Here is a 26758-nt window from a genome sequence, read left to right on the forward strand (position 1 = left end):
GCAGGGTGACTTTCGGTGTCTGGGGCCGGATTTGGACCCAGGTGCTCCTGGCTCAAGGGCCAATGCTCTGTCTGCCACCCAACCACCCCTACTATTATTACTATTTTATTTTATTTTGGGTCTTTTTTTTCTTTCTTGTTGGTTTTTGCAGGGCAGTGGGGATCGGGTAGCTTGCATGTCACATAGCTGGGTGATTATTGGGTTTACGAGGCTGGATATGGACTCGGGTGCTCTTGGCTCCAGGGCTGGTGCTTCGTCCATTGCGCCACCTGGCCATACCTACAATTATTACTATTATTTTTTTTATTTTAATTTTTCTCTCCCCTTTACTTTTTCGCCCAAGCAAGTCTATCTATATTCATGGGAGGAGGGGTATTTTGTTTACTTGTAAACAAGTATATTTTATTAATGTAAAAAAAAAACCATTTGTACAAAATGAGAATAAAAAAATAAAGAAAAAAAAAACAAAAAAAAAGAAAAAAGAAAAAACAACTGACCCAGAGAACAGATCTTGGAGAGATGATTTAAAAAATTACTGCGCAACCTGAAAGCCATGACCGGGAATTCACAAAGAATATTGGAAGAAATTCTCCAGGAAAATTGCCCTGATATCCTAGAAGCAGAGGCTAAAATAGAAATTGAGGGAATTCACCCATCGCCTCCTAAAAGAGATCCCCCCCAAAAAACTCCTAGGCACATTTTAGTCAAATTCCAGACCTCTCAAGGTCTGGTCCCAATTTAAAGAGAAAATATTATAGGCAGTCAGGAAAGAAACAATTCATATATCATGGAGCTACAGTCAAGATTACACAGGATTTAGCAGCGTATACTTTATGGACTCATAAAGCTTAGAATATAATATTCCAGAAGGCAGAAAAGCTTGGAATACAACTGAGAATCAAGTATCCAGCAAAACTGAATGAAATAGGGAACTTTCACGCTTTCCTGATGAAAAAACCAGAGCTTGAACAGAAAGTTTGATTTTCAAGTACAAGACTCAGGTGAAACACAGAAAGAGTGAACAGAAAGGGCAAATTATGAGGGACTTAAATGCTGTTAAACTGCTTGTATTTCTGCATGGGAAGAATATACTGATAATTCATATGAACCTTCTCATTTATTAGGGCAGTTGGAAGAAGTGTATGTGTGTGCATGTGCGTGTGCGTGTGTGTGTGTGTATGTATATAGGCAAGGTACAGGAGACATTTGAATTTGAAGGTGCAAGATATTAGAAAGATGGAGTTAATGGGGAAGAAAAATGTACTGGAAGAAAGGGAAAGGAGAGGTGGAATGGGGTTAAGTTATTTCACATGAAAGAGGCAAGGAAAAAACTTTTGCAATGTAGTGGAAGAGGGGGAAGTTAGGGGGAATGAGGGAACCTTGCTCTCATCAGAAGTGCCTTGGAGAAGGAATAACATAAACATTCATTTGGGTATGGAAATGTATCTTACCCTAGAGGAAAAAAGGAGAGGAAAGAGATACAAAAAAGGGGAAAAGGGGAGGGTAGGGGGGTGTAGGTGACAGAAGAGAGGGTAGTCAGATACAGCACACTTTTGAAAAGAGACTAGGTGAAAGGAGAGAGGGAATAGAATGGGGTGGGGCACAGTATGGAGGGAAATACAACTAGCAATAGCAATTTTGGGAGGAAAAAATTGAAGCATCTTCTCTGATGGACTTCTGATGAAGAATGTGATCCATCCCAGATACAAAGCTTTTTGTATCTAAACACAATCTGAAGTATACTTTTTTCCTCTCACTTCATTTTTCTTAAGGTTTCTCTATGTAGGAAGAGGGGGATTGTGTTTACTTTGGCAACAAGACTTTTACAGTAATGTGAAAATACATAAATGAATAAAATAAAAAAATAAAGTAAGTCTAGACCAAAAAAAAAGCTTCTTTCTGTACATTCTAAATTGCAATGGGAAATCACGCAAAGAACTACACAGAACAGGGGATATTTAAATAGTCAATATCATACCTTTGATATACAAAAGAAATTATTCTTCCCCAAAGCAACAGTCTGAACACTGCTTTTTCCTCCTGTCTATTCAACCTACACATCACCAACACAAATGATCTAAGGGTAAAGAGACAAGGTGTAGGAATTATAATAAACAAATCTAATAGACATTTAAAGATGAAAAGAATAACATATTGTTTCCCAAATATTCTAAGTTTGGATTCCCCTTGGATAGTTTACTCTACCAAACCTCAAAAAAAATTCTTAAAAATTTCTAAAAGGAAAATTCATGCAACAGTAAGCTTTTTGTTATAGCTTTTCCGTTAGTAGGATTGTATCAATCTCTACTACTATTAGTTAAAATAATTAAAAATTAAATATTGTTCAATAATGTAACCAGAGAGAGCAATTTGGAATTACACCCAAAGGGTGTAATACCCTTTGATCCAGCAATACCACTATAGGTTCTATACCCTGAAGAGATTATGAAAAAGGGTACAAACATCACTTGGACAAAAATATTCATAGCAGCTTTGTTTATGGTGGTAAAGAATTGGAAATTAAGTGAATTTCCTTCAAATGGGGAATGGCTTAACAAACTGTGGTGTATGTATGTGATGGAACACTAGTATTCTATTAGAAACCAGAAAGGGGGGCAGCTAGGTGGCGCAGTGGATAAAGCACCAGCCCTGGAGTCAGTAGTACCTGGGTTCAAATCAGGTCTCAGACATTTAATAATTACCTAGCCGTGTGGCCTTGGGCAAGCCACTTAACCCCATTTGCCTTGAAAAAAAAAAAAAACCTTAAAAAAAAGAAAAAGAAACCAAGAGGGATGGGAATTCAGGGAAGCATAGAAGGAATTGCATGAACTGATGCTGAGTGAGATGAGCAGAGCCAAAAAAACACTGTACACACTAACAGCAACATGGGGGTGATGATCAACCTCGATGGACTTGCTCATTCCATCAGTGCGACAATTAGGGACAATTTTGGGTTATCTGCGATGGAGAATACCATCAGTATCCAGAGAGAGAATTGTGGAGTTTGAACAAAGACCAAAAACTATTACCTTAAAGTTGGGGGGGGGGGGGCGCTGTTATCTTGTTATGCAATTTTGCTATCTCTTATACTTTATTTTTCTTCTTTAAGGATACAATTTCTCTCTCATCACACTCAACTGAGAATAATGTATACCATGGAAATAATGCAAAGCCTACAGACTGCCTTCTGTGGGGGATAGGGGGAAGGAAGCAAGAATAGAGGAAAAATTGTAAAATTCAAAATAAAATCTTTCTTTAAAAAAAATGTAACCAGGAAAAACACATGTGAGAACAACTGGGAAGTAATTACTACTTAAAAATTTTGAATAATTTGAATAATTTCAAATAAATTGACATCAGCTTACTCAGCTTTTATCAGTTTCCAATAGTATGAACAAGGACTTTGCATTTATTTGACTCAGTATGTAATTCTGAAAAGAGCAAACACTATTGCTAAGGGTTTTTTTTTTTGTTCTTGCAAGGCAATGAGGTTATGTTGACTTGCCCAAGATCACACAGTTAAGTTATTATTAAGGGTTTGAGGTCATATTTGAACTCGGCTCCTCCTGACTCCAGGACCAATGCTCTATCCACTGTATCACCTGGCTGCTCCCAATATTATTGCTAAGTGTTGAAGAATCCACTGAGCAATAAATCCCAACACCACTCTTGTGCAATAAAGCACAGTTATGCAATCACCTCTAGTTTTCCTAGATTTTTTTAAAGTAACTTTACTAAAAGATTTTTTCGTGTGATTTTCTTTCCTTTCCAAAAGTAACACTAAATTCAAACTTGTACACAAAAAAGTGAAAGTTATCAGTATAAGAAAAAAACAAACAGGAAAAATGGCTGTCCATTTAGAATGATTGTTGAAAGCAGAATAATCTTCCTAATAATTACTATAATACAGTTAATTCTTGGTCCTTAAAGCTTTGTTCATTTGCTTAATAAACTATACATACACTAACTTCCTTAATCTAATGATCTAATAATATAGCTTTGGTCACTGTTCAAAAAAGAAGGTAATAGCAAATATGTATTTAGAATATATAAAATACATATAAAAGTGAAATTTAAGACTATCTCCAGAACTACCTAGACCAAGGTTCGAATTTCACCAAGGGGGCCACACCCATGTGACTTGGAGCAAGTCATTCAGTTCCACCTAAGTAAAATGACAGGAATAGATGAAAAAGCCCCTGAGGCTCTTTTCAACTATACATCTAGTACTCAGTGAGCACCTGTAATATTTTGTTTTAGAAAGTAAGAATATAAATGATAAATGCTTTTTAAAAAGAGTCACAAGGTTTGATTCTACCTGGGAAGAAGTCAGCTTATTGAAAACTTCCCTGCCTGAGAAACCTAAAAATCCAGTGACAAAATATTCAGCCAGAAGATAAAAGCTCTAGTATTAGAATAACAAATCCCCTTGATTGAGTAACTAAAGTTCTTCAATTTTTAATCTTTCTAGCTGAGAAAAAGTTGACTAGATATCCTAAGTCATAAGTAATTCATGAGACTATCCTAAAAATAACTTGAACATTTTAGGTGAAATAATGTGAATACATATTTTTTAAAGTTTTGCTAGCACTTTCCCTCAAACGTTATCTTAAGGGTACATGGCACAAAATCTTACATTCTTGTCACTGACAACAGTTAATTTGTATTCATATAATGCTTTAAGTTCTTTACAATACTTTCTTCACAACAACCCCTTACTCCAGAAGAGAAAGTTTAGGCTCATAGACTTGCTCATAATAAAAACACCTTAGCAAATGTAACTTATAAAGGTCAGAATTAGGTTCCTCAACACATCTAGGTCTACTTCAAAGTCCAGTACTCTTTCCACTGTATCAGAATGCCTATTGTAATAAACATGAAACTCTATTATAATATATATATATATGTATATATATATATATATATACTGTCTTTGATACATCCAAGATGGACCTAATATTTAGACAAAATGTCTTAACAAAATGTTAAGACAAAAGCAGGCAGGGCTGTGGCATATAAATGTATAAAAATCAAGTTTTAACAAGATAAATCCTCCTTTTAAACTCCTTTTAAGTCAGTAATAGGAGGACTTTTAGAGAAAAAAATCAAAAACCCTTCTGGTTCTGATCTAAAGCCAAATTAAACAGAGAAAGCACCAGATGCTGTCCCCAAAATAACAAAAAGCTATAAAGCATTATTTAATTTAAGACCCAAACCAATTCAGAAGCAAAAATAACCACTGGAGTCTTCGAAACATGTATCTGAAGTAAAAGTGAAAAGGAAAGCTAAAAAACCATTGCAAGGTTTAAAGATCAAAGCACATGACAGCATAAAAATGGATTCACTCCAAAAAAAAAAAAAGAAAAAAAATCAACCTATTAAAAACATATCTATTAATATAATCTATTCACAAAGATCTAAAGTCAAGTTAAGTACAACCTCAATGTGTTCTCAGAATTTGTCCCCCATCCCCAAAAGATGTACAGCAATGCAATGTGTACTGACCTTGCTCAAAAACAAACTAGCGTTCACACAGTTTTCAATGGATGGCCAGAAACAGTTCAGTTTTTGGCTGGAATGCCAAAAAGATAGTGACTATGGACACAGATTCCAATACTTATTCAAAATAAATGATTGTATTTGTCCAGATGTGAAGTAGAATTGAATGGCCCTGTCATTTCTTCCTGAATTCTACACCCAGAAAAATCTTTAAATTGCAACACAAATTATGGGATTCATATAATATCCCTTCTTAAATAGTTGCCTTTAGAGCCCATGAAAGGGATAAAGGAATTTGGTGAGGATGCCAAATCAAAATTTCCTATGTCATCCCCTCTAATATCTATGTTTTGGTTTCACTTGCCAACTTTAAACCTTCTCAATAATAAAATTTATCTGTGGGTAGTACAAATTTCTTTATCTTAAAGGAATATAAGTTATAGAACCATATCACTAATTCTGCCACCCTTTCCAAATATTTTAAGTTAGGTCAACAACATTATACTTCTAATTGTCTGCACCCAATACAGTTTTGAACATTTATTACTTCTAAAATAACAAAAAGTCTCTTCCTATAAAATATTAATCAAACAAATGACTCAATAAAGAATCTGAAATGGAAGAAAAAATGAGTATTACAAATATATTTTAGGATTTGTTAAGTGGAAAAAAAACTTTACCACTTCAGAACATGGATATGAAATCGAGCAACTTCCTCTGCTAAGCCAGGGAACAGGCACAGCTACCATTTCCAAAGTGCTTGAAATCCACCTATCACTTTGTAGAAATACAAATGTTATATGGGAAAGCTATTGTGAACCACAAACATCCAAGCTCAGAGAGAAGAAACTCCAAAAATGCCCCCTAAAATTGGACCTATGCTGTCAGAGAAGAGCATAAACACTGAACCAGAATAAAATGCTGAAAGAAAAAAGGAAATGATGATACTTCCCAATTCTGTCAATTTCTAAACTATTAACCACTTCATTCGTGATTTTGTAGACTTCAAATTCAGTTTTCCCTACCTAGAAACAGATTAAGGAAGTTCCATGGCACAATCAAGTATCAGTAGAAACCAGGATTAAGCTACTAGCCATTTTACAAGAGCAGAATTCCAAATACCAGCCTACATCTTGGGCAAACTGACTCTGCTAATTCAGTCTGATTGAATTTAATGTGACAAAATTTATGTATGATATATTAAGGGTCTGGCAGAGATAAACCGTAAAGTTCATTACACCAAAGGAATCACAACTGCAGACCAAATAATTAAATAAAAACTAAGTTTGTACAGTGTGAAATTTCAAAGAAATAAGGAGTCAATCTTTAGGAACTGTAACATCCCCCCCCCCCCCCCGCCAAAAGTTGCTGATTCTAATATATTTGATTTCTACATCTGTATCTCTTTCACTAACCATTCATCTAAACTCCAAACTTTTACCTCTACTGTCTATAGGATAACTCTGAGTAGATGATCTCACCACCAGGTCTTCAAACTCAACCTAAATAAAATGAAGTTTATTATCTTTTCCTCAGAATTAACTTCTTCTGACTATATTATTTCTACCAAGTGTCAGAACAGTTTATGTAGTTTCCCAAGTTTCAAACATTGGTGATACTGTTAACTCTTCCTTCTCACTCCCATTTCAATGAAATGTCACCTTATTCTTTACTCATCAACAGCCCCCACCCAAGAAATGCATTTCATTACCACTTGCCTAAAATACTGCCAAAAACTCCACAGCTCTCACCTCCAAACCACCTTGATATTATTGCTAGATTAATCTCCCTTATGCATAAGTTTGATCTTATCACTTATCTGTAAAAAAAAAATCCTTAATGGTTCCAAATTTCTTAATAATGTTTCAACATTTTTGCCTGGAATTCAAGGCCCCCACAATTTGGTACCCATTTTCTTGTTTATGCTCTGGCCAAACCACAATCTTTGTGTTCTATTCATCTCTCTTCATTTTTATTATTCCCTGTGTCAGGAGTGCCTCCCTTTCCTCTTTGTTTGCTGTATCCTTAACCATCCTGGTAAAGTCTAATTCAATGTCATTCCACAGATGAAAGCATTCTAAACTCTCACCAACCATCTCTGTATCCATCCCCTTTATGTAAATAATCTTCTTTAGACTCTTCATAACATTTGTTCTCTAAAGTAATTTACCAGAAAATTTTTTAGATTATAAACCAGAGGGCAGCAGTCATTACAAAGTAAATATACCTAATACAGAGTGAATATGAATATGTCTCTTCTTGACCCCTTACAATGTGACTTCTGACCTTATCATCATACTAAAACTCCACTCTCCAAAGTTAACAAAGAAATTTGTTGGCAAATACAGTGCGTTTTTTCCTATCTTGATATTCTTCTCTATAAGTTTTCAGGGTGTCACTTTTTCTTGAATCACTCTGACAAGTCTAATGCATCCTTCTCAGTCTCCTTTACTAGATCATCATCCAGGTCACACCTTCTAGCCACAGGAATCCTAGACCTTTTAAAGCTTTTCTATATCCCTTAGTGATCATCATCAGTTCTTGTGAATTTCATAATTGTTTCTATGCGGATAATCATCTACCTATCCTATTCCAATCTATTGCCCTCCCGTCTCAGACTTTCAATTGTCTTTCAGATATCTAATACTCAACATATAAAAATCAACTCATTTTCTCTTCTTCTACAACCTCTCCCCTCTCTAACTTTCCCATTATTGTCAGGGGCAACACCATCTTCCCAGCCCCTCAAGCTCACCCCCTAGGTGTCAACTTTGACTCCTTATTTTGTTTGCTTGTTTTGTTTCTATAAGGCAATGGGGGTTAAGTGATTTGCCCCAAGGTCTCCCAGCTAAGTGTCTGAGGTTGGATATGAAATCAAGTCCTCCTGACTCCAGGGTAGAGGCTCTATTCACTGCACTATGTAGCTGCCCCACTTTGAGTCTTTATTATCTATCCCTCACCTTTATACAACTTTTTCAAGGTCTGTGAATTTCAGTTTTGCTATATCTCTCAAATACATCCCTCCTTGCCTCTTCTGATACTGCACCCAATCACCCAGGAACAGCACCTCAAATTTCATTCCTAGATTACTGCAAAAGTTCCCTAGTGGGGTTTCTCAGTTTCAAGTCTTGTCTCACTCCAATCCATCCTCTATCCAGCCCCAAAGTTACTTTCTTAAAGCATAGATCTGACCATGGAACCCTCATATTCAATAAACTCCACAATCAAGTAAAAATGCTCTGCATTCAAAACCATTCACAACAGTTTCCCCAATCGCTTCCAGTCTTTTTACATTTTCCTCCTGACCATTCTTCAGTTCAGTAACACTGGCCTCCTGGAAGTTCCAGGAACAAGACACTTCATCCCTTGGCTCCAGGCATTTTCCCAAACCTGGAAAGCTTTGCCTCTTTTATTCTATCTCCTGGCTTCCTTCAAATCAATCAATCAATCAATAAACATTAAATGTCTACTATTTGCCAGGCACTGTACTTGCAAGGTAATAAAAAGGAGAAGATAGTCCCTGTCCTCAAGGAGTTCATAACCCAGTGGGGAGACAACATACAATCATATACAAAGCTACATACTGGGAAAATAACAAATAATTCCCAAAGGGAAGACACTAGATTTAAGAAGGATTGATAAAGTTTCAAGTAAAAGATGCATTTTATTGGGCCACACAGCTAGTAATTCAAGTGTTTCTGATTCCAAGTCTAGCAATCTGTGTATTGAAGCCCCTGCCAACCTACAGTAATTTGTCTTTCAAAAAGGCCAATATTAGAAGCACATGTCAGAAAGCTAAGGACATCTGTGAGCAGGTAACGTTCACAGTAGAGGTTAAGAAGTCAAGAGATGGTGATGATGTGGGATTTCTCGGGTACCTTCCTTTTACCTTTGCTACCAGAAGCATCTGCAGTGTTTTTGTGTTAACTGGGTATACATATAAATACTCAGTCATATTTCTGGTATCCCAGAGACCAAACACAGCAAATAAAATAAATATGATAAAAAATCCATACCATAATTTTAAAATACAAAGTTCAAGTTGAGCTTCTGCTTCTTAAAAAAAAAAAAATCTGATTAGAAATGAAGGAAGATTTCCAGACTCAAATATTCTACAAGATAATATGCTAAGTGGTAGCATTAGATACTGATCAGCAGTGTGGTCCTGGGCAGGTCACATCGCCACTGTCTACTTCAGTCTGCTCATTTCTGAAATGGGGTTAATGACAGCACCTGTTCCAAGGGTTGGTGTGAGGATCAAACAAGATCACTTTGAAAATGTTAAAGGATTATCTAAATGTTGGCTATTCTTTACCTACATGAACTGTCAGAAAGTAATTTTCTAAAAGTTATCAGATGGCTTTTCCCCCCCTCTTAACTCTAATTCCTCTTTCACAACATGACTAACATGTAAATCATGAATGTACATGTACAATTTTATCAGACTGTTTGCCACCATAGGGAGGGGGGGAGGGAAGGGAGGGTGGTAGAAAAATGTAGAAATCATAATTTTGCAAATGGATGAATGCTGAAATGCATATGATTGAAAAAACAAAATTTCAATTAAAAAAGGTTATAAGAAAGATTAAGTGAATAACTGAACCCAGTACAAATATATGTATGTATATATACACATATCATGCAAAAAGCAAAATACTACTTGAATGTATTATTGGCCACATTCAACTGCCCAAATGAGACTTTTCAAAATTCAAATAATAAAATACCATCATCATAAGTGTCTGATGTTATTTTCTTTTCAAGACGGTAATATCAAACTGAAAATTCTGAAGCATTAAAACATTACAGACCTCAACCTACTTTCATTACCACAGACTGAAGAAACACAAGTTAAACAAACACCCTGAGTATAAGGTTCTTCAATATGAAAAGATAAACATGAAGTATACTTGAAAATAAACTAAGACCACCAAACGTACATTCATTTCTTATAAATGTATTAAGATCCCTTGATCCAATGCCTTCCTTTTAATAATTTCCATCTCACTGTATTAAAAGCAACATACAACCCTTCTCTTTACCACATTGTCATGAAAACCCAACCAAAAAAAAAAAATAGAAACAAGATAAAATCTCCCAAGGTAAATTTCTTTAAAGGCAATACTTATTTTTATAGCTGTTTCTTCTTTATATAAGTTTCTTCTTTAGTTCTCAATTAGGTCATGTCTACAGTACTTCTGCATCTTGATGAAATTAACATATTAAAAGCTAACTGACTTTCAATAAATTTTTTCTATCCAGAAATAATGCTTACCTGTTTGAACATCGATAACCATTTGGTGTCCACCTCTCATTCCTGGTCTGCTATCTTCTCCATCACCTAAGATGATAAGTAGAATCAACAATGTGAAAAATCTTTTTCACTTGATTTTAAAACAAAGAATTCTTTTTATAAGCAGCTATAAACAATACATTATAGAAATTTTCTGACACTGTTTCCTTATTAACACTCCACATAGGAATAGTACACAAAAAAAAATCAAGATGAGGCTGTTACCTTGAGATTCACTAATCATCTACTTTCAAGATAATAATATAACAAGAAGTCGTTTTCTATTTATTTAAGATCCATTCTATGATACAGCAGACAAGTATTCAGTCCTCCAAAACTAGGGTCAAATTCTACAGTCAAAATAAAAGTGAAAAAATAACAACATAATTATAATTATCTCTCACTGTCACTATGAACTGTCTATAACCGGGTTTCATGGATTTTTTTTAAAGGGAACAAATTTTAAACTTTTCAGAACAGTACAGTAACTACTGAAACCAAAATATTATAAAGATAAATGCTCTGAATATTTAATCAACAACACCTTAATTTGGTGGCAAAAAAAATTCACTATTCTATTCCACCAACAATTTAAGAATTATGCTTGATTTTATTAGTCTTCAAATGAAGTCATAGACAATTACCTTATTATGGTGTGAAGATGCCTTTAGGTTCTCAAAGACTAAGCTAACAGAAAGAAGCTAACTTTAGCAGATCCTACATAAAGCTAAGATAAATAGGTTTAATGATTAACTGTGTGTTTGTTACAGGTGACTTTTCTTTAGTCACTAGAACTCATCTTGGCTTAGCAATGATATCAAAACATCATCATATACTTAATTATTTGAAAAGTAAGATGTAAAATGATGAACTTGTTCCACTCTGATTTTTATGTTCTCCATAGTTTACTGGGACATATTCCCTGAAATATTTTCCCCTGAGGAAATCACAGTAGGTCAAAGGAGAATAGCATAACTGGGAAAGGAGGTAATGTAAAAAACAAAAGGCATTCCATTTATTAGGGAATAGCTGAACAAAGTGCCATAAATATAAAAGAATGCTACTGAACTATGATAAATAAATATAGAGAATTCAGAGAAAGTTGGGAAACTTTACATGTGCTGATATAAAGTACAATAAGCAGAATTAGGAAAGCAATACATCATGAAAACAATGTCAAGGAAAAGGAAAAAACAAAAAAAGAGCATCATAATTATATTGACCAAACTTGGCCCCAGAGAAGAGTTGAAAAAATACATGACTTGCTGGGTAATAGGGGAAGAAAAGATACATTCAAAAATGAATATCATGTCAAAAGAAGATTATCAATAAACAAATCAATAAAAAGGCAATAAAGCAAGGTTAAACACGTTAAAAGGACAACTATTTCTCAATTAGAAGAGCAAAGAGTACTACTATTCACTACATGTATTTTTATATCTAATTTCAATAAATTCAATCTAATATGGATAAAGGCACAATTTCTACTTCAATGAGTCAAGAGATTACAGTGTCGAATATCCTGGCTTGACTAGGAAGCTGAAAGCTTAGGGTTCTATATTATTTAACAAGATTACCCAGCTTCAGCTTCTTAGTGATTACATGTGTTTCTCATCCACACCACTGAGGTAATGGGCAGAGGGATGACATATCAGTTTATAACTCCTGAGAAATAACATAGATAACTGAAAAGAGTCAAAGACAAAATCTACTCAAGACTGATGATTCACAACAAACTTGCTTCTCTCCCTCTTTTCTATTGACCAGTTTTTAAAAATTCATCTCCCGATACTGAAAAGAGTCAACAAAAGATAAAGTACATAAAACTTCAAATGGTTAGTTTTTTCTAAATTTTGTTATAGGATTGGCACAGATATGAATAAGGAAAAAAAAGCTTAATGAATATTTTTGTACAGTCTATGAATTTAATTTGTCTGTGTTACTCCTATATTCTAGTAGTCTGAAGAAAGTGTTTGTAATATGGGTTAAAATGAATATATATATACATTGGTATAGCAATGCCTCAAAAATACTTTAAACAAATCCTTTACTAGTTTTAAAAAGTACAACATACTTGGCTAAGCACAAGGGAAAGAAGGTAAGTATCCTTCTTTGCCCTTGTCATTAAAAAATCTACTATTTATGTTCAAGGTTTTCCTAACATGGTAAAGCTGCAGAGGCAGTTACATTAAAGAAAAGCATTTAAATTCTGAAATGTCTGACTCACCTTTGGTGCTTTTGGGGATAATCTGACTCCACCGTGGCTTATATTCCTGTTGACTGATATATTGATTGAACAAACCATCTGCAAATATAAAAAAAAATAACTCTTTACTTGCTTATACTTTTGGGTTATTGTAACGGAAAAGACAAGATTTTTCTAAGCCTGCATTAAGCAAAATTGCTATTCAAGATTTTCTTCCCAGGAATACATAATATAAGACATATAACATGCCAGTCAATTTAGTGGCATATTTTCACAAAATATGTCTCATTTCACTTTCCAAGTCATCCCAAATAAAATGGTACTACATTAGGTGCCATAATCATTCAAAAACTTTCTTTGAGTGGCAGCTTATATCAAAGTTGGTATGTATCTCATTATTGTGGCACCTGTTAGTTACAAACATGTTGCGACATTTAAATTAGGAGGAAAAGCACAAGTATGATCAAATAGCAAAACGGTCTAACATAGCCATTCTGAAGGAAGAGATAGATACAAATGGGCGGGGGAAGTATTATGCTTAGAATTTCAAAAGGAAAAAAGAAAAAGAAAAACAATTATGGATAATCTGAATAAATACCCTATTTTCAAGAGACACCCAGATTAAGTTTTAAAATGATTGTTACTCTAACATAAATGTAATCTACGAATTCATGGGGATGTGGAGGGCACACCAAAAATACTGGACAAATCTCATTCAGATATTTTATTGCAACTTCTCACATCCCTTATATCATTTCTAATATAGATTCTTTTCTAATCAAGGCACAGGTTACATCCAAACAAGAAAAATTGCCACCTGTAAAAAAAAAAAAGTATGGGATACTTTGGACAGAAAGCAACAAAAGGTTCACTGAATTAGAAATGGAAAGGGATTCAGAGATCCTACTTTAGAGGCAAAGAAAATGAGGTTCAGACAGGTTACAGATCTTGACCAAACTTCCAGGGATTATATACAATAGAACCAGAATTTGAACTGAAATCCAATAGTTCTGACTCCAAATCCAATAGTTAAGACTTCTGAGTGATTTTTATTAACATTATTTATTACTGATGTGACCTTCTGAAAGTTACTTTTCCTCCATGGTTCATGATTTTTTTAAACTCTAAACTGAGATTTATTCAACTAGATGAACAATAATGACTTCTGACTTTGAATCCTGCAGAATCTAGAATTCTACATATAATCCTCTAAGAGAAGACCAATCAATACCTATAACATTTTAAAAAGAAAGTGAAATAAAAATAAGCAACATAAAGCATAGAATCCAAACTCAAAGTAATTTTAACAGATCATCTAATCCAAGTTCTTAAACTCTTTTTGTTTCACTGTCCCTTTGACAGTGTGATAAAACATGGAGACAGAACCATTCTGAGAATATTTTCAAATTCTGAAATAAAATACAAAGAATTACAAAGGAAATCATTATAGTGAAATATGGTAATATCAAAACATCATAAAGATAAATTAATGGACCTCAGGTTAAGAATCCCTGATCTAGGTAGGGGCAGCGAGGTGACACAGTGGATAGAGCACTAGCCCTGGAGTTAAGAGGACCTGAAGTCACATCCGGCCTCAAATTCTTAATAATTACCTAGCTGTGTGGCACTGAACAAGTCACTTAACCCCACTGCTCTGAAAAAACTAAAGACAAAAAAAATATGAATCCCTGATCTAATTCAATCCTTGTTAATGGGAGAAATAAAAGTGAGAAAGACTTCTGGTCAGCCAAGTAGAAAACAAGCAGAGGAGGAGTGAATGAGAATGAAAAAGAAACCTTTTTTAATTTATGCAAGAATAACAAGTTGCCACACTTTCAGGTCACATGAACAAAAAGATGGCAGACTAAACATTTTCATACATTCCTACAACCTCTCAAACCTCTCCAAAAGAGAAATTATTCACTCAAGATAAAGCAACTTCAGAGATTTTTCCCCAGTCTGAGATATCAAGACTGCAAAAGTTTTTTTTTTTAAAAAGCACAACCTAGGAACTATAGCTCACTGACCCTGAGCTCATTTAGAACCCTTCCTAATCTTCCATATTACCAAGAAGGCTGCACTGGCACACTCAAAAACACAGCACTGTTCTACATCAAATTCCATTTCTACACCACCATGCCCCTACCCTCTTTTTTTTTTAATTTAATTGATATTTTATTGTTTTAAGATTTTATTTATTTTGAGTTGTACAATTTTCAACCAATCTTACTTCCCTCGGCCCATCCCCTACAAAAGGCAATTTGCCAGTCTTTGCATTGTTTCCATGGTATACACTGATGCAAATTGAATGTGACAAGAGAGAAATCATATCCTTAAGAAAGAAACAAAAAGGATAAAAGATAGCAAGATCAGACAATAAGATATCAATTTATTTTTTTCTAAATTACAGGTAATGGCCCTTGATCTTTGTTCAAAAATCCACAGTTCTTTCTCTGGATACAGAAGATATTCTCCATCGCAGACATCCCCAAATTGTCCGTGATTATTGCACCGACAGAATGAGCAAGTCCATCAAGGTTGATCATCACCCCCATGTTACTGTTAGAGTGTACAATGTTATTCTGGTTCTGCTCATCTTGCGCAAAATCAGTTCATGCAAATCCCTCCAGGCTTCCCTGAATTCCCATCCCTTCTGGTTTCTAATAGAATAGTGTTCCATGACATACATATACCACAGTTTGCTAAGCCAATCCCCAAATGAAGGATATTTACTTAATTTCCAATTCTTTGCCACCACAAACAGGGCTGCTATGAATATTTTTGTACAAGTGACGTTTTTAGGGTACAGGGTATAGGGGTATAGAGTATAGGCCCATTAGTGGTATTGCTGGATCCAAGGGTATGTTGATTTTTGTTGTCCTTTTGTGCCTACCCTCTTACCAGTACCATGAAGATTTAAAATCTAGGCAGTGAAAATCTATTCTGGCTTTAGAAGTAAAAGCCTGTCAAGGAATGCAGCCCAGATCCACCAAAGCTACAAAGCAATGCACTGCAGGTACCAGAGAAAAACAGGTTCTAAACCTAGTACCAGGCCACCAGGAAAGGAAAATGTGTGAGTGGAGAGCTGTGGAGCACTCCACCAAGCCCAAGAGAAAGGACAGAGAACCAGGAGGGCAGGGGGAAACTTACGGTTACTCACAAATTATATCCAAACAGAAGCATTGCCAAATGTGATAAAAAAAAAAAAAAAGGTACAGGACACTCTTAACATACACATATAGATCACTGGAAAGGTTCTCAGAAGATCCTTTAGTCTACTCCCTATATCACCAGGTCATTATCTCTGGGTTAGAGATATAGGCAGGTGTACTATGAATTTCACACAGATCATAATTAGAGGGAGGAAATCAGGAAATAAAAAATAAGGAAAATAAAAATGGAAAAAAGAACCTGAAAGTAACAAAATTTAAGGGAAGAAGAAATTTCAAAGAAATTTCAAAGAATTTCAAGAAATTTCAAAGACTGAAATTAAACAGAAAAGTCAACAGGAAGAATAGGAGGAAATATGACCTTAGATTTAAATAAGTAAGTTTGGGAAGCTATGAATAAATACTATAATAATTCAGCAACTGATGAGAAAGAAGATCCTGTGGAAATTGAGAACATGCAACCATAATACAGTATATGTGAATGGTTTGAAAAAAGAATTCATGTCATTCACAATAAAAATATTAAGCAGAATAGAAAAACTTGAATTTGCAATGTTAAGCCTCAAGAGAGAAAAGGGCCTGATGGATTCACAAGTGAATTCTACAAAACATTTAAGGAACAACTCGTTCCAAATCTATATAAACTCTTTGGAAAAATAGTGAAAGACGGAACTCTGCCTAACTCTTTCTATGAAACCAATATGGTGCTGTTACCTAAACCAGGAAGAGTTAAAAAAGAGAAAGAAAATTATAGACCTATCTCCCTGATGAATATAGACGCAAAAATCCTAAATAAAATCTTAGCAAAACGATTACAAGTTATCACGAGGATAATACATTATGATCAAGTAGGATTTATTCCAGGGATGCAGGGTTGGTTCAATATTAGGAAAACTGTTAGTATACTCAATTATATCAATAACAAACCTATCAGAAATTATATGATCGGGGCAGCTAAGTGGTGCAGTGGATAGAGTGCTGCCCTGGAGTCAGGAGTACCTGAGTTCAAATCTGGCCTCAGACACTTAATAACTACTTAGCTGTGTGGCCTTGGGCAAGGCACTTAATCCCATTGCCTTGCAAAAAAATAAAATAAAATAAACCTAAAAAAAAAATAAACCTTTAAAAAAAAATTATATGATCATATCAAGAGATGCTGAAAAAGCTTTTGACAAAATACATCATCAATTCCTATTAAAAACACTAGAGAAAGTAGGAATAAATGGACTGTTCCTTAGAATAATTAGCAGTATCTATCTGAAACCATCAACAAGCATTATATTCAATGGGGAGAGGCTAAAGGCATTCCCAATAAGATCAGGGGTGAAACAAGGGTGTCCATTATCACCACTACTATTCAATATTGTATTAGAAATGTTAGCTTCAGCAATTAGAGAAGAAAAAGAAATTGAAGGAATTAGAATTGGGAAAGAAGAGACAAAACTCTCTTTGCAAATGACATAATGGTCTACCTAGAGAATCCCAAGAAATCATCCAAAAAACTACTGCAAACAATTAGCAATTTTAGCAAAGTTGCAAGTTATAAAATAAACCCTCATGAATCCTCAACTTTTCTATATATGTTTAGCAAGATACAGCAGTAAGGGCTAGAAAGAGAAATCCCATTCAAAGTAACCTCAAACAATATAAAATATTTGGGAGTCTATATTTGCCAAGACAGACTCAGAAACTTTTTGAAAACAATTATAAAACACTTCTCACACAAATTAAATCAGATTTAAATAACTGGGCAAATATCAACTGCTCATGGATAGGTAGAGCTAATATAATAAAAATGACAATTCTACCAAAACTAAACTATTTGTTTAGTGCCCTACCAATCAAAATTCCAAAAATAACTTTAATGAGTTAGAAAAAATTTTAAGTAAATTCATATGGAAAAATAATTGCCAGGAGCTTAATGAAAAAAAGTGCAAAAGAAGATGGCTTAGCCCTACCCGATCTAAAATTATATTATAAAGCATCAGTCATCAAAACTGTTTGGTATTGGCTAAGAAATAGAGTGGTGGATCAGTGGAATAGACTGGGTGTAAAAGCAGGAGAGGATTATAGTAATCTGCTGTTTGATAAACCCAAAGAGTCTGGCCATTGGGATAAAAACTCCCTCTTTGATAAAAATTGCTGGGAAAATTGGGAGTTAGTATGGAAGAAACTTAGATTAGACCAACACCTCACACCTTTTACCAAGATAAGATCCAAATGGTTACAGAAACATAGACGTAAAAAACAATACTATAAGCAAATTAGAAGATCAAGGACTAGTCTACCTGTCAGATCTATGGAAAGGGGAACAGTTTATGACTAAGGAAGAGTTGGAGAACATCACCAAAAACCAATTAGATGATTTTGATTACATTAAATTAAAAAGCTTTTGCACAGATAAAAACCAATGTAACCAAGATTAAAAGAAATGTAGTAAACTGGGAAACAATCTTCACAACTAATGATTCTGACAAAGGACTCATTTCTAAAATTTACAGAGAACTGAGTCATATTTTTAAAACAAAAAGCCATTCCCCAATTGACAAATGGTCAAAGGATATGCAAAGGCAAATTACAGATGAGGAGATCAAAGTAATGCACAGCCATATGAAAAAAATGCTCTAAATCATTAATTATTAGAGAAATGCAAATTAAAGCTTCTCTGAGGTACCACCTCACACCTCTCAGATTGGCCAATATGACCAGGAAGGATAATGATCATTGTTGGAAGGGATGTGGGAAAATCTGGGACACTATTACACTGTTGGTGGAACTGTGAACTCATCCAACCCTTCTGGAGAGCTTTTTGGAATTATGCACAAAGGGCAACAAAAATATACATACCCTTTGACCCAGCAATACCACTACTGGGTCTATATCCTGAAGAGATGATGAAAAAGGGTAAAAACATCACTTGTACAAAAATATTCATAGCAGCCCTATTTGTGGTGGCAAAAAATTGGAAATCAAGTACATGTCCTTCAACTGGGGAATGGCTTAGCAAACTGTAATATATGTATGTCATGGAACACTGTTGTTCTATTAGAAACCAGGAGGGATGGGATTTCAGGGAAGCCTGGAGGGATTTGCATGAACTGATGCTTAGCGAGATGAGCAGAACCAGAAAAACACTGTATACCCTAACAGCAACATGGGAGTGATGTTCAACCTTGAAGGACTTGCTTATTCCATCAGTGCCACAATCGGGAACAATTTTGAGCTGTCTGCAAAGGAGAGTGTCATCTGTATCCAGATAAGGAGCTGTGGAGTCTGAACAAAGTTCAAGGACTATTCCCTTTAATTTAGAAAAAAAAAAAACACAGATATCTTATTGTTTGATGCTGTTACCTCTTAGACTTCTTGTCTCTTCTTTAAGGATATGATTTCTGTCTCATCACACTCAATTCAGATCAAGGTACAACATGGAAAGAAAGTAAAGACTGACAAAGTGTTTTCTGTGGGGGAGGGAGGGAAGTAAGATTGGGGGTAATATTGTAAAAGTCAAATAATACCTTTAATAAAAATAAATTAAAAAAAAAGAGAGAGAAACAAAAGAGAGAACAAAAGTTAGGGAATTCAAATACCCTGAAGGGAATTCAAATACACAGAAGAGGAGAGGCTAAAAAATATCAACATTAATAAAAATATGAACACAATATAGACAAAACAGATCCTGAAACCAGGATATGTAGAGGTCTCTGAGAAAAACACAACAGGATCCCCACCCCCCCAAAAAAATTTAACACTATAATGAAGAAAAAATTGAAGAGAATTGCGCAGAACTTCTAAACATCAAAGATGAAATTTCAAGTGAAAGAATTCATAGATCATTTTCAGAAAGAAAAGAAAAAGAAAAACTGCAATTCTGCAAAGAATGGTTAAATATAACAATTCAATTCAAAAGTTAATTCTGCTAGACATTAGGAGAAAAATCTTCAAATACAAAGGAAATGACATTCAAATAATGCAAGACTATTCCACACCCACAAATGTCCAACTCTAGGTTACCCTCAAAGACCACAAAGTTCATTCATGGCTCCCCTCATGGCTCCCCGCCCAAAATCAGACTAGCTTAACCATAACCTAATATACAACTTATTCATAACAGTAACATTACACCACATAAATTTTTTTCTTGTTGCTTTTAACAAAAAAATGTATACAGGAATTAGAATCTTTATTTTAAAAATGTTACATGGCATAATTCCAACAGACAAGTTCATTGATTTTTTTTTTTGAGTATTTTTGTGGACAACTTTTTTCCTTTATAAAGCCTACAAAAAGTAAAAATGGAACAAAAATTACACACAAGTATCTTTGGGGCAGCTAGGTGGCAGAATGGATAGAGCATCAGCCCTGAAGTCAGGAGTACCTGAATTCAAATGCAGCCTCAGAAACTTAATAATTACCTAGCTGTGTGGCCTTTGGGCGAGCCACTTAACCCCACTCCCTTGCAAAAAAAAAAAAAAAAAAAAAAAACCCTAAATAAAAAAAGATATTCTTTGTATTGCTATAACTTCTATTAAACTAGATAGAGATGCACTGGTAGTATTGAAAAGGCTGGCTAATGGGGCACTAGGTGGCACAGTGGATAGAGCACCGGCCCTGGAGTTAGGAATACCTGAGTTCAAATCTGGCCTCAGACATTAAATAATTACATAGTTGTGTGGCCTTGGGCAAGCCACTTAATCACATTTGGCTTGCAAAAGACCTAAAACAAAAAACAAAAATGGCAGGTTCAGTGTTCCCATTAAAGATGGCATGTTCTTATTTTTGTTCAAATATATTATAGTTATTATTTTATTATAATTTATTATATTTTATTATACTAATTGTTAATGTGGGTTATAATATAGTCATAAATAAATATTAAATTCTATATGTGGCCCTTGACAAGTTTCTGTTGGGCAATGCAGCTCTTAATGAATTTCTGTTGAGCAGTGAATTTCTGTTGAGTAAAGTGGCCCAGAAGACCTAAAAGGTTTGCACACCCATGTACGGAAGAATGGTGAAGGAATGGAATAATGTGTTCTAAAAGACACTCAATCTTATGGTATAACCCAGATTAGGGGCAGCTAGGTGGCACAGTGGATAAAGCACCGGCCTTGGAGTCAGGATTACCTGGGTTCAAATCCAGTCTCAGACACTTAATAATTACCTAGCTGTGTGGCCATGGGCAAGCCACTTAATCCCATTTGGCTTGCAAAAATCTAAAATAAAAAAAAAAAAAAAGGATATAACCCAGATTGGCATATGCTGCAAATCTGGAAACTACAGTGGATAAAAGATAGATGTTCAGTAAAAAGGAAGAGTTTGAAACATTTTTAGAAAGAAAATCAGAACTGAAGGAAATCAGTTGCTTCCCAAACACCCCCCAAAAACAAATGTAGGAAGAGAGAATAGATCAGAAAGAAAGGTCTTCTTAAATGTAAGGAATCGAAAGAGAGAAGGGGGAAGGATATATGAAGGTAGAAATTTGGTTGACCTAATAATGAAGAGGCAGATCATAATGGACAGAACCTAGTAACATATTGCCTATTAGGCTTCTTTTGTGCAACTACAATAGCATATAGGAGCATACATGAAAGGAAAGGAGAACAAAGGATAGTAGGGAATGAAAGGTTATCTGGGTCAAATAAAGTCACAGCAAAGAGAGGAAGGTGACTTCAGGTGGTCTCAGAAAGAGAAGTGCCTAAAGTGTGCATAGGGGAGAAAAACTTGAGGGGAGTATGAGTACATACTCTGCAGGAGGGAACGGGTTCCAGAGAAGAATATTCTTACAAGTGACTGTAAATGAAGAGCTTATACTAGACGAGGTTTGAAGGATTTAGTGCTTGAAAAGTCTACTTGTCTTGAGAGGAGGAAGTTGCAAGGCAACTGGTAGCTGGAAGAGTGTCAAAAAGACATGGACACAGAGAGCATCTCAGGCAGATGAAGGGAAAAAAGGCAACAAGACAGTATAAATCAGTGATGGAGAGAGCCCTACGAAGGAAAGCATCTTCTCCAAATCTTGCAATAATTGGCTTTGTTCTAAGAGTGAGGTACAATGAAAAAGGAAATCCACAGGATAAGCCCTACAAGGCACCAAGAGAAACCTTCCAATAGATAATTTGGAAGCTTTGATGGTTTGAAGAAAAGAGAAAAAAGGGAAAGATCAGATGACTACAGGGGTCATGGATCAGAAAATGTCTAAAGTAACAGAAAGAGAAAATAAATAATGAAGAAAGTAAAACAAATCCTTGTAGGAAAGGGGCATAAAAATTAAATTTAAAAACTGAAGGACTAGCAAGCAGAGGGAGAAGAAATGGAAGTACTATCAGATTTTATATTCTTGGGTTCAAAGCTCACTACAGGTGGTGACTACAGTCATGACACTTGCTCCTTGGAAGAAAAGCTATGACGAATTTAGACAGAGATAGCACCTTAACAACAAAGGTCCATATGGTCAAAGCTATAGTTTTTCTAGTAGTAATGTCAGAATCAATACTTTCAAGTGTTGTGCTGGAGAAGACTTTTGAAAGTCCCCTGGAGAGAAAGGAGATTAGTCAATAAATAAATTAATTCAGTCTTATGAGTGAAAGGTCAAAGCTGAAGTTTAAATACTTTGGCCACACCATGAGAAAATGGAAGTCAATGGAAAAGACCTTGATGTTGGGAAAGCCTGAAGACAAATGGAGCAGGGGACAGCTGAGGATGACTTAGATAATGTCATGGAAACAACGAATATGAACTTGGACGGACTTGGAGAGATAGAGGAGGAGAGAAGGGTCTGATGTGCTATGGGGTCATGAAAAGTCATCTAAGATTAAAAAACAGTTAACAATAAAAACGACTAATAAGAAGGGAAGAAGAGAGAAATCTACTTGACTGAGAAGAAAAAGAGGGGGTAGAAACACATAAACAGATAAAAGCAAAACTAATAAACAATTAAAGAAAAAATCGTTTTAAAATTGTTGAACTCTATATGTGGCCCTTGACAAATTTCTGTTGAGTGATGTGGCTCTTGATAAGTTTCCATGATCCAAAAGGGACCTGAACTGTATTTCAAAACATCATAAATGAAAACTGAAGAGCTATTAGAAACAGAAAATAAGGTGAAGATAGAAATAATTCTCTAGTAACTTTCCCAATGAAAGACTCCAATAAAAAAACAGAAACTGGGCTCAGGCTATGACAGAGCTCAAAAAAGACTCTGAAAATCAAATGAGGGAGTTAGAAGAAAAACTGGGAAAAGAAATGAGAGAGAGAGAGATGCAGGAAAAACATGAAAATGAAGTCAGCAGCCTAGTCAAGGAAATCCAAAAAAATGCTGAAGGAAAATAGCATGCTAAAAGCCAGCTTAGGTCAAATGGATAAAACAGTTCAAAAAGTTATTGAGGAGAAAAATGCTTTAAAAAGCAGAATGGGCCAGATGGAAAAAGAGATAAGAAAGCTCTCTGAGGAAAACAAATCTTTCAGACAAAACTCAGGGAGATTGATGAATTTACGAGAAACCAGGATTCATTTACTTCAAAACCAAAAAAAAATGAAAAATGAGAAGAAAATGTGAAACATCTCAGACATTTAATAATTACCTTGCTGTGTGGCCTTGGGCAGCAAGTCACTTAATCCCACTGTCTTGAAAACAATAAAACAAAACCAAACAAAAATAAATGAATGAATAGATAAATAAATAAATGAATCGTTAGGAATAAACCTTGTTTAAAACTACAAATACGAATGTCTCACTTTCTGCAATTTTAGAAGAGCCATGAATCTATAATCAGGAAGATGAGAACAAACAGAAAATATGAAGACACAAGCAGGCTCAAGATTTTTGCTACAATAAAAGGTACAACTAGAAGAGCAATTGGATGAGAAGGCATGAATAGGATATCATTTTATGAAAATACAATAAAAGACAGTTAACCCAGGATTTAATCAACTCACAGCATTCACTCTCTAAAAGCTGAACAATTACAGGTTTTATAATAACAACCTTGACCTAACAAAATGCCACATGAGGAAAAAAATCATTAATATACACTAAAGCTACAGTGAATATTAATTAAAAATTTAAATATATTCTCAAGTTGTCAGAAATTTGAATTCTTTTTAAATTGAATATGCATATAATATACAGGGCAGCTAGGCAGAGCAGTGGTTAGAACAATAAGTCTGAACTTGGGATGACTTGAGTTCAAATTCAGCCTCAAGACACTGTGTAACCTTGGGCAAGTCACTTAACCTTCTTCACCTTAAGTTTCCTCTTCTGTAAAATATGCTGGAGAAGGTAATAGCAAAACACTTTATCAGTCTCTGCCAAGAAAATCCCAAATGAGATCACAAACAGGCAGATGTGACTGAAATGACTGAACAAGAACAACAAAATACAGATAACAATGGTCCCTATTAAACAGGATGTCCAAGTCTTCAACCAAAAGGGGTAACTTTACTGTACAAATACTGCAATTTACCATCTGTGCTAAGACAGCTGGACAATTTCAAAAACTGCCCTACTTACTAGAATTGGCAGGCTATAGTCAGAGTAACAGGAGAAAGTCAAATATACCCAAAGGCATTATAGACAACCTTGCAGGGCTAATTTTTCTACAATTAAAAATATAATACATAGCAAAAAAACAAAACAAAGCAAAACTTAAGAGCAAAATAATAAATAAGTTATCAGAGCTCTTTTGATGAAATAAGACTGATCTAACCTCTGGGTAACAAAGATTGCCAAGAGCTTATTAGGAAAACAGACATAATGATTTTTTAAAAGAAAAAAAGCTTTCTTTGGTCACAATGTTTAACATTTCCTTTGAGTCATCTTATATTACCAATGCATTTCTTGCATTAAAATAAACTATTCATAAAACACCTACTTCAAATAAAGCATAACCCAATGCATAATGGAAACTTGAGAAGTCAAATCATTGACTATGTATTATTCAAATACTTAGAATTGCTTTATTCTTTCTACTTAAATAACTTTTGGTGTCTTCTCTGGTTTGAGGGATGATAGGGTAAACAACAATTTTCAGTTATCTGAATGTACTTCTCATTTTCAAGGCTAGGTATAATTCTTACTCTAACAAACACTATGCTGGATCTGGAGTAAGAAAAATGGCTTGTAATTTCAGTTCTGCTTCCTACTATGAGTATGGCTTCCTGAGCAAGTCACTCAATTTTGGGTTCTTTTGCCTATAAAATGAGGGAATGGAATAAGGTCTCTCTTACTTCTATATCTTATGATCTCAAGATTGGACCTGCATTTAAATATTTTTCTATTATTTCAACCAAAACTGAAATGATATATTAAGACCACCACTAGGTCTGTATCTCAAAGAGATCACTGAAAAGGGTAAAAAAAAAAAACGAAATATACAAAAATATTTATAGCGGCTCTATTTGTAGTGAGAAAGAAATGGAAATTGAAACCCATCAACTGGGGAATGACTGAAAAAAATGTGGTGTATATATATAAATGTGATGGAAGACTCTTGTCCTTTAAGAAATCAAGAAGAATGGGATTTCAGAATACCTTGGAAAAATTACAAGAACTGATGCTAAGTGAAATGAGCAGGACCAGAAGAATATTATAAACACTATCAGCAATATGGGATGATGATCAACTATGATGGACTTGAGCACTTTTGCCGTACAATAATCAAAGATAGTACTAAAAGATTTGTGATGAAGAATACCAATCATACTCAGAAAAGGAATTGTGGAGTTTAAATGCAGACCAAAGTTTACTATCTTTAATTTTCTTAACAAGTTGTATTTATGAATTTTCATTTTTTCTAATTTTTTCTCTGTTTGGATATGATTCTTCTTTCAGAAACAAAGCTCCACCTAAGCATCCAGTAAAAAGTCAAGAAATAGGTTGAAAAATTTAGCAAACAAGAAAAAGGTCTGAATATGAAAGTGATAAAAGCAAAAAAGATCAAAATAAACATTCAGAAGATGACAACACAGTCAAAACTGTCACATCTACAACCTCAAGGAAAAATATGAATTGATATCAGGTCATGCAATTTCTAAATAAGGATTATTTTTAAGATCAAGTAAGGAAGATAGAGGAAAAGCTGGGAAAAGAATAATATGGATACAAGAAAATCATGATGAAGTCAACAGCCTGATACAAGACGCATAAAAAATAATGAAGAAAATCTCATATTAAAGAACAGAATAAGTCAAATGGTACAAGAGCTACAAAAAAAATCTAATGAGGAAAAAAAATGCCTTGAAAAGCAGAAATAGCCAAATAGAAAAAGGGGACACAAAAATTCACTGAAAAAAGAACTCTTTAAAATACAAAATGGGTCAAATGGAAAAGGTATTACTATAGTGGCTCACTGAAATGAATAATTCCAAATTATAAAAAGCTAAATGAAAGCTAATGACTTTTTGACATACCAAACAATAAAACAAAATCAAAAGAAGAAAAAAGGTGTCATCTCAGTGGATAAACAATTGATGTGGAAAATAGATCCAATAGATATAATTTAAGAATTAATGGAGTGAGGAAGCTAGGTAACACAATGGACAGAGCACTGGCCCTGGAGTCAGGAGGACCTGAGTTCAAATTTGGTCTCGGACATT

The 26758-nt window shown here is 34.6% G+C and overlaps 1 protein-coding gene across 11 annotated transcripts in view; it reads right to left on the reverse strand.

Moving 5' to 3' along the window:
• MKLN1 (muskelin 1) overlaps positions 1–26758 on the reverse strand; it is a 377184-nt gene that overhangs the window by 129282 nt on the left and 221144 nt on the right. For all 11 annotated transcript variants that reach the window (XR_012470079.1, XM_074193675.1, XM_074193674.1 and 8 more), the window contains 2 exons: positions 13020–13097; positions 10775–10840 (listed from right to left, as the gene is read on the reverse strand). Coding sequence is in view for 10 of the 11 variants with exons in the window: in XM_074193675.1 (XP_074049776.1) it covers positions 10775–10840; positions 13020–13097 (144 nt within the window). In the remaining variant the exon portion in view is untranslated. The remainder of the gene's footprint in view (positions 1–10774; positions 10841–13019; positions 13098–26758) is intronic.

This window comes from Macrotis lagotis, chromosome 7 (assembly GCF_037893015.1).
Source record: "Macrotis lagotis isolate mMagLag1 chromosome 7, bilby.v1.9.chrom.fasta, whole genome shotgun sequence".
In the NCBI taxonomy this organism is placed as follows: Eukaryota; Metazoa; Chordata; class Mammalia; order Peramelemorphia; family Peramelidae; genus Macrotis; species Macrotis lagotis.